General features: G+C 40.1%; 1 protein-coding gene across 1 annotated transcript in view; it reads right to left on the bottom strand.

Annotated features, from left to right (window-relative positions):
* Positions 1 to 283: 283 nt before the first annotated feature.
* LOC149153456 (30-kDa cleavage and polyadenylation specificity factor 30-like) overlaps positions 284 to 9923 on the bottom strand; it is a 260357-nt gene continuing 250717 nt past the window's right edge. Inside the window, exons 6-7 of the mRNA XM_089445456.1 lie at positions 1758 to 1844; positions 284 to 1377 (exon numbers count right to left, since the gene is read on the bottom strand). Coding sequence (XP_089301582.1) covers positions 325 to 1377; positions 1758 to 1844 — 1140 coding nt within the window. The 3' untranslated portion in view covers positions 284 to 324. The remainder of the gene's footprint in view (positions 1378 to 1757; positions 1845 to 9923) is intronic.

Below are 9923 nucleotides of genomic sequence, written 5' to 3'. Positions count from 1 at the left end.
ACCTACTTTTCCATGTTACAAATTTGAAATTCTCAATAGAAGATTACAACCGTACAGCAGATCACAGGAAATGAGAATAAATTCTCAATGACTGAGCAACATTTTTCTTCCCATGGTGCAGAATTTCATTTAGAAAATTCACTTGATTATAACCTGCTATAAAGAGTGGAATATAAAAATGTCAAAATATGAGCTTTAAATCTCACTTCCATACTGGCAGGAGGGTATGTCAAATTATCAAAGACACTATTGGGTGCATTTCTGACAAGGTCAACCTTACATCTGAAGTAACTGCAATGAAGAATCGGAGAAATAATGAAGTGGCTAGTATCCAGAATCCTCAGCATTTCCTGGTGCCACAGGCAAGTCACAATTATCACCTTGATCTGCCTCTTCTCCATCCCAATCACGTCTTCTCTTCTTGCCCTCACCATGCCTGGACCTTCGAGGGGCTTCATCTTCGCTTTCGCTTTCATCATTATTTGCAGTGTAACTATTGTTCCCATACTCATATCCATCACGATGGTGAGTCCTTGAAGGACCTTGATACTCTGGTTCCCTATCAACTTCCAATGAAGTTTGTCTCTGCCAAGCCTTTCCAGAAGTCCTTTGATCCAGCCCTGAAATTACCCTATCACTACCAGCATTATTCTCAGCCTTGCGGCGTCTCTGATCTTTCCTTCCTCTCCCACTATTTCCCCCTTGAGGTGGTCGATATGGCATGCCTTTTGCCCTATTAGGACGTCCAATTGACCCTGGTCCACCCATGAAATTGGACCTTCCAGCTCCCACTGAAACATATTGACTGCTTCCGGCCAAGAGTGGTGCATGAGTAGCACCAGAAGGCATCATCACTGGTCCACCATGAGAAAATATTCCATTTGGTGGGTGGGGTCTTGCCTGGAAGACCATTCCAGGTGTAGGTCCTGACCCATCCATTGGTGCAAACATCATCCCTGAAGCTGGGCCAAATCTGGGACCTGGTTGGCCATAAGGAGGAAATCCTCTGCCTTGACTCGCTGGAGCAGTAAACATATCTGGCATTGCAAACCCATCAACAGGGCCCATTCCAATCCTGTCAAAGCCGTAAGTATCACCAGGAACCATACCTGGATGAAAGCCCAAAGCCTTTGATCCTGCCATTCCCCTGCTACCCCTTGACATTGTCCCACGCCACATCATTCCTCTTCCCTTGCCTCTTCCTTGGCTTGCACTCCAAGTCTGGCTTGAGCTTTCTTGTTCATCACTCTCTTCATCATCCTGATCATCATCATTGTCTTCAAAGGGAACGATATTAGGATCTTCGCTCTCATGGGCTGAAACTGCACCATGTGCTTTTTCATCCTCACGTTTTGATTCAGCAGCACATGCTACGGCCTGAAGAAATGGTCAGGTGAGAATCGATTACTACAGTGGAATTATGATTTCATGTCTCATAGGAGAAGATGCAAATTCAACATCTCAGCATAATGCCATTCTTGAGCATAGTGCAAGAATGCAACAAACACTAGTCATTCAACAAAGCTATGTAGAAGGATGGCTGCATGTATACATGCATGCAGGCATTTGACAAAGAGAAAATATGAATGTCAAACAAAAAAACAACTGCACGTAGCTTTAATGAGTAAAATCCTCACAGGAAAGCAATTGGACAGAAGCCATAAAAAATAAAGGTTCCTTTTCACAATCAATCATACTGATAAAGATATTAATTGTCAATTTTCTCGAGTCTTGATTGAATATCACAGAAAGCATACCATGAGTTCACTATCTGGTTCAAGATAAAGAAGTGAAACAAGCTGCTCCCCAATGGAAACCTCCAATTCCTGACAGTCACGGCTGATCTGCAGAAAATTTAATGATATATGTTGAATTTTGTAATGTTAAAAAGGAAAAACCATTAGCAGTAATGAAAATTTTATTTTCGACCCTTGCAAATAACATCCACTAAAAGAGCCAATGGGGTGTAGCTCAATTGGTAATCGTCTTGTTATGAAGTAATATGTAAAGCATGAGATTCAGAGTTCAAATCCCCGTGGTTAGACCAACAAAAAAAACATCCACTAAAAGCATTAGAAACTGCACTATGTTAACAAGAGAATCTAGAATGTTTCTTTAAAATGGATTTCTTAATAAGAAAATCCTACACATTAAATACTCACCCACTTGCTTCAAAAGGTGCCAAAAATAAAATAAATGTAATATAGCTTATATTCCTGAATGATTGGCAACCTTACATAAAGGCATATTACACATCCATTCGGAGATTTTAGGAATATATTTCAGTAAGGATGTCTTAAATATTGAACATAGACTAGCTTACTTTAAAAGTACTACACATAAGATGAGCATGATTTATTCTTATTCATTGCAAGTAAGGCCATCCCTAAACAAGCTCATACCTCTGGGGCCTGAACAATAAGGAACCTATAAATAGATGTAACTCCATAAAAAATGGGCAGGTAATGTACTGGGATGTCATCTCTATACCAAAACATTCCAAGTCTATAATACAAATCAGTTTGATTGTTTGATGCAAGATCAACAAAATTACTACATTATAAATCTCGCATCCACAGCATGGTTGCTGTAAAATATTGTAAGATGATCCAACAGTTCTGTTACAACTTGAAAAAGATGAGAAGATTCAGGTGGCTTTCAATATGATCTATCAATGATGATCACGGATTAGGAAATTCAATAACATCAAAACTATACCAACACAACTCCAAGAGTATGAAATTCCTATATGAAAGCACATAATAATGTTGCATTAGTCAGTTGAGGGTGACATGCTGATGTATATGCCACTAAAATACTAAGCAAAACAATGCGTCACAAGAACCAAAAGCAGGAAGATTATAAAGCCTGAAAAAATGATCAGAAAACACAATTTTTCAGGAAGGAAAATAAAATTATGAAAAAAGCTATAAAATCCCCAATTAAATTACGAAGATAACAACATGAACTGACACATACATCATCAGACATTAAGAATGGACTGGAATAAAAATCAAAAGAATAAAAATAAACTCACAGAATCCTGGATTTAGATAGCTAGATTAAAGATCTAAATAATATTATAATCACCAGCTCCACTTGAGATATCACTTCTTTGCTAGTATGTTTTCTCTATATTCCCATATATCATTGTCATTGCCAGCTCTTTCCCAACTTCTAAGATTTCCATCTGTTGTTAAATGCATAATCAACAGAGGCCTCAGTGCAGATCATGTTACACCAGAGCATGCTTTGCTCTGATAACATTTGCTAAAACATAATACATTATTGAGATGCTCTAATATCATCTAGTTCAACATCAGCATTAGAACATCATATCTACATAGTCCTATGTATGCAGTGGAAATAAAGGTAAACATTGGAACAGAGATATGCAACAGTAGTTAAATGCCAAGAGCATGCCACCACAGATACAAAGATGATTTCAGTACAATTCCTTGCCATTAATATTCTATATCAGTGCCGATATGCCGATTGAGAAATATACTACATCTTGTTACGTCTTGACTTCAAGACATCAAGACACACTTGCATACAATTCAGACCATGCATTAAGAGTATTTATACAGCAAGGCAATCTAAACACCTTATCAATCCCCTGTCAGCTATAGTGGGTGGTTCGAGTCCTGAATATCTAGATCAGGATCTGAACACGTTCCTCTGGACACACTCTCCTGGACCTTTTGGGATCTCTGTGATCAATCATACCAACCAAAATTCCATCAAATGTGTTGACTTGTTCAACATGTGTCGACCAAAGTCAACTTGTTGCTTCCAAGTCTTTCCTCACCATCTGTATCCATCAACAGCCACTCAACAGTTAAATTTGTCAACTCCCATGAAGTCTTTGCGCAACTAGAACTTATTCAGAGCATAGTTTTAAAAACCAGAAATGGGTTTCGAACTGGCCACCTATCTAACCGGTATTCGAACCAGAACCGGATCAAGCTGGATTCAATAAACCGAAATTGAAAAAAATACATAAAATAATTAATTTTTAATGAAGAAAAAATATTAGGATTACAAACCATGATTCCAAACCATTAGAGACAAAATATGCAAATTCTTCTCATCTATATACCACATAAGGGTGCATATATCAAAATAGCAACAAGTGCAATACATATCATCAACAAAATACATAACCAAAGAGGAGGCTCTAAATGGCCTCTAGAGTCCAAAAACAATGCTACAACTCAAGCTACTAGGCCACTAGCCTACTACAAATCACTGATCAACATGATCACTCATCAAACTTGTTACCGCTCAAACTAGCAGGGGACCTAAAGGGCAAATGCTAGGCCAAGGGCAACAAATGGAGACTTAGCCCATTGTCACCTCAGCTAAGACTCCCTTCTAATTATGAGCTTTCACCGATGGGAGGAGACCCGGCGCATTATGGAGTCACCGATGAAGGATAAGTCAATGAAATGATGTGGAGTGACCCAAATAATCCCTTTCCTGCAAGAGTTAGAAAGATATTGTCTTCTAGGGAAAGGAAGGAAGGATTTGAGGGTTAGGTTTATGGGATATGACTTATGAAGGAATTTTTCAATCCCTAAAATCCTTATTGAAATTGGTATCCCGGATGGCTCTTGAAGAATTGTCTTTTCAAAGGAACGGGACCACACAAGACCAAGTGGACCCAGCTTAGGGTAGGGGAGAAGCGTATGGCAACCAATGATTATCCCTAACCTGGACAACATATGGAAATGGATCAAAGAAGGAAAATTCACTTAAAGGTTTGAATTGATCCAGTAAGGTACTAGCCTTTGGGGATGCAAGGGCCAAGTTTGATCTCGAAGCTAGGGCTTCTCTTTTCTCACAACTCACCGTCGAAATGGCCTCAAATTTGGAGGAGGTCTTGAGGAAACACCAACGCAGGAGACCCTAAGAGATCGAACTTTTTGGATGAGTAGTTTATCAGGAAAATGATGCCCTAGGTGACCCAATTTGGCTAGACCAGGGAAAAAGTGAAAAATATGTGATTTTAGGCGACCACCTCTTGGTAGATCAGTGCCTTAGTCTTGGGACAATGGATTGTATGATGAATACAAGTGAGGACCTTTGGTTCTTGGTCAAGGAGGCCTCAAGACTACTTCGTCAGCCTTCTAGGTCAAAGAGAAGCAATCTTGCAGCTTTTATACTTCGATGCACAAAGGAGATGGTTTATAAAGGTCAATTCGTTGTTAGAACTACCCCTAGGAGATTTCGTTCATATTAAATGGCCCATACATTGAGAGAGGATATGATAGAGGCAAAATTCCACAATTTAAAGCAGTAAATGCATGCAACAATTAGCCATAAAAATAGCGAGAATCCCAATCCAATGTATATGACAAAGTAAAACAATAATGACATTAAAAGCATGTACTTACATGTAACAGAATATACCTAACCATCCACAATTGACAAGAAAGAAGCTACAAGATAAGATAGACCAATATCCACACATCAAAATTCATCCATAAAGCTCTAATTCATCCTCTAGAAAAAGTGTGAAATTCTCAAGAGAGAAAAGATCCAATCCAAAGTGATGATGAGAAAATGAACTCATCTCACTTGTATTTATACACTAATTAGGAGTTTGAATTAGCCTCCTTAGCCTACATGAGCCCCAAAAATAAAATAATGTTCTAATAATTGAACTTTTGTTAACAAGCCCACCAAATTTTCTCATAAATGAAAAAATAAGCCTCTCAAAAGGTCAAATAATAATCTATGCATGTCATAGGTCCCTCTAAGAGGCCTAATGAGGTCCATGGGTGCCACAATGAAGAGTAGAACCCTCAAAAGAAGTGGCCAAGGGGTTAGCCCCTTATAATAACCTGTGGTGCTCCAAATGACATATGGGGGCACACAAGTGTCCTCATGGGTCTCCAAACAAATCGAAGATGCATGTAGATTGCCTGCAAGGGCTAAGATGATGGTGTAGGTGATGCCACATCATCATGCAAGTCCTGGATCATTTGCCAAGTGTATGGTGCAAGTCTAGGGTCAGTTGGGCATGATGGATCAGGTGCATCTTCCTCGTCCAATAAGTGAACCACGAGCAATCTCTGAATGGTTGTGGGGATCCATGGAGTGTTGTTTGTTGCTGTGGAGGCCCATGGCCCTCAACGCATACCCTACATGTGCCAATGTAGCCCTCTAGAGGATTAGGACCCTATATAGGGCGACCAAACCCAAAATGGAAACCCTCTGCAATCTTGCATAAGATCCAATGCGTCCCCTAGCCTTCTAGTACAACAAGTCATTTGAGAAATAGAGTAAATGAGCTTACCAATCATGGACCGTAGGTGGGGACTTCATAATGGCCTTCCCTTCCATAATGGGCTTCAAGATGTGCCAATGTCTCCTAAACTCCAAATGGGGTTAACCAAAAATCCTATTAGGTGGTTTCTACTTCTAAAGGGGATAATATATTCAAGGTACATCCTTTTAAAGGTGGTGGCATGTGACAGATAGTTGAATGAGGTCACATGTTGGGGTACAAGGGTAGCTAATAATGTATAGGAGGGAGCAATCGTGGTACATGAGGTGCCTCGGCCTTGATTTTTCCACCCTTTTTTATATGTCTTCTGCCTTTTTATGATTTTCTTTGATTAACTGCTCGGGGCTCAAAGGGTAAGAGCATAATGTATAAGATATAGCAGTGAATACCCCCTTTAAAGGTAGGGCGATTCATTACCCACCAGGGGGGTGGGCCAATCATGGGTTCATATATAATGAAGTAGGTTCATAGAACTTGTAGGAACCAGGGTGATGGCCATGATGATGGGGTAGAGCTCATGTATTGGCTTTTGCCCACATGCTAAATGTGTCTGTCCCAGCCATATTCTGCATTTTGTCATACATTTTCCTGTTGAATGTGGCCAAATATGCTTTTATCTTTTCTTTTTAACTGCATCAACCTCCGAACTTCATTCCAAGTCATGACCCAAGGTGTGGGCAAGGGGAAGGGGCAAGTTAATCCTATGTGGACCCAGTGGAGGAATGTGGACCCAAGTGGGAGAAATGATGAATGGAGTAATAATGAGTGGAAGGAGGGTAGATAAGGGAGCAGGACCACGCAACCAAAATCAGGGTTTCCCATATAATACCATACCTAGAGCCAAATGGTCAGTAAAAGAGATCCCATGGGACTAGAATGCAAGGTTAATATCAAAAGGGGTCTAGGGGACAAGGGCACAGACGTAACCCATTCTTTCTACCAAATCCCCCCATTAATCCATGCCTGTAAGTGTCCATGATAAGCAAACTACAATACTCAATTACCAAATGACAAGGCATACCTTTAGGTTCGGGAGGCCCACCTTCAAACATACGATCATGGCAGATAGGCGAGGGACCACATGGTTGTCTTAGGTGGTGGAGAAATGGCACAATATGCTATCTGGTAGCTGCAAGGGATTGTCGGTTGAGGACCATCTTGGAGAAAAAAAATCTCCTATGAATATCCCCCTCAAAATGGTGGGTAACAAAATTCATCACCACTACTACACATGGGATCATCACCAGGAGCTACATAAACATAATCTAGTTGAGGACTCCTCAAACTCTTCTCCAGCCTCAATAGCAGTACTAGCAGTAGCAAGAGCAACAACACCATGGCTAGGAGAACTAGAAGCACGAGTTTGCCGAGTTGCACGACTACTTCTTCCTTCACCATGTGCCATGCTTGGTCATGTTGGTTCACTTCCTTCAACTCTTGGTTGAACTACCAGATCTGCATTAGGATCAACACCCCCCAACTCCATGGCATCAATATCAAAATCAAGATCAAACTCAGCTAGTTGAGTCTCCTCCACCCATTCTGAAGTTGGATCAATATCATCCAACACAATAGGATTTGTATCAAGTCTTCTATTCATCAACTAGTTGCGCATTAGTCGAAGGTTGTACTACACAAAGACAAGATCATTTAACCATTTTTGTTCCAAACGATTTCTTTTCATGTGAATCCGTTCAAAACTAGACCAATTGCACTCACACCCAAAAGCACCACAAGTTTGGCTAAGAACTCTAACAACAAACTTTTGAAAAGGACATTGATTGGCAAACGATTCCCACCAATGTGCTACAAAGACAAAGACTAAAGTTAGTTCATTGTTCAACAATTTAGATGGTAAGGTTGAACTTTGGCTAACAGTATTTACAAATTACAGTTTGAATAACAATTAAACTTCAAAAAAAAAAAAATAGAATTACTTACATGGTTCATCCACACCTCTTGCAATCTTTGCCAGCTTTTTGCCAAATGTACTTGTGGCTTGTTACCGCTCAAACTAGCAGGGGTCCTAGGAGGGGATCCTATAGAGAAACTACTAGGTTAAGGCCAACAATGGAGCGATAGCCCACTGTCACCTCAGATAAGGCTCCCTGCTCTTTACGGACTTTCACCGATGGGAGGAGACCCAGTATAAGAGGAATCACAATAATGGATATGTCAATGAAAGGATGAAGGGTGATTCCCAAGGCGTATTCACAAGAGAGACTCAATTATATGGCTTTTTTGCTTGAAAGCAAGGTGATAGGCTCTCTAGGAAGGGCTAAGAGGATTCTCAAGGCTAGGGTTTGGGGATGTATCTTGTAAAGATGATTCCTAGGCCTAGAAATCCTTATGGAGAATTGGTATTTATGTGATCTTTGTGGAATTGGAGTTGTAAAGTTGTGGGACCACACGGGACCAAGTGGACCCAGAATTAGGTCAAGGATGTGGAGTTGATCAACCAAGGAGGGGCTTGACCTAATTGTGGAAGGGAAGAGGATCAAAGGACAAATATTCTTAAACTAGAATGCAATGATCCAAATGAGGACACTAGCCAAGGGAAACCTAGTGCAAGAAATGATCCTTGAGCTAGGGCTCGCAATATCTTGAGATCCCACCGTCGAAATTTCTTGAAATTTGGATGCCCTCTAGAGGAAACCCTAGCTCAGTAATGGACAAGAGATCGAAGTCTTTTCATGTCTAGAACGTGAAATAAGTGATGACTTATGGAGGCTAGGCCTAGAAATAGGAGAGGTGAGAGAAATATTCGTTTAAAATGACCACCTATGGAAGGACCAATGCCTTGTCCCTTGGGAGAGAAGGAGTCAAGAATTTATGGTTTGGAAGATGTTTACCGAGTCAAGGATGTCTTCAAGCAACTTCGCACAACATTAGGGCAAGAGAGCAGCCATTTGAGATCGGTATACTTCGATATGCAATAATTGATGACTTGTCAAGATGTATTTCAACAAAACAATCTCTAGGAACATTCACCTATTCATACATGACCCATGCAATGATGAAACGCTATAAAAGATCAAGATTTCTACAATTTCACACAGGAAAGTAGTAAAATTTAGACTTGTATAGCAAAAATCCCAAGAACATTCATGTGACAAAGTAAATAACAAGAATAAGGATGAAAAGATTAGTTACATGTACAAAAAAGTATATCCAATCATCATATTATGCCAATAATGAAGCTCCAAGACAAGATAGAGATCCAAACATCAAAATTCATCCATAACATCCAAAACTAGTCCTCCAAAAGGGAATGTGAAATTCTCAAGAGCTACTAAATCCCAATCCAAGTGATGATGAGAGAAATGAATCACCTCTCAACAATTTATATGATCTCTAAAGAGTTTGATTTTCCTAATTAGGCCTAATTAAGCCCCAAATAATAAAATGATGTGCAATAATAACATCCCTGGGTGACAAGCCCACTTAGATAGCTCAATAACATAAAAATAAGCCTCTCAAGAGGGAAAAATAATCAATATAATGAGTTGTTGGCCTTTGAGGAGGCCTAATGAAATCCTGAGAGTGCCATGATGTGAGAATGGGCGGGGTTGGCCCCTTGTTTTCCAAGCAAATCCATGTGACGCCCCCAAATGGGTTTGAGGGGCAC

Source organism: Pinus tabuliformis, chromosome 9, assembly GCF_031772625.1.
Source record: "Pinus tabuliformis cultivar Carrire ecotype Pingquan chromosome 9, CPIR1, whole genome shotgun sequence".
In the NCBI taxonomy this organism is placed as follows: domain Eukaryota; kingdom Viridiplantae; phylum Streptophyta; class Pinopsida; order Pinales; family Pinaceae; genus Pinus; species Pinus tabuliformis.
Note: the sequence above shows the minus strand (reverse complement) of the source record. Positions and strands in the feature narration are given on the sequence as shown.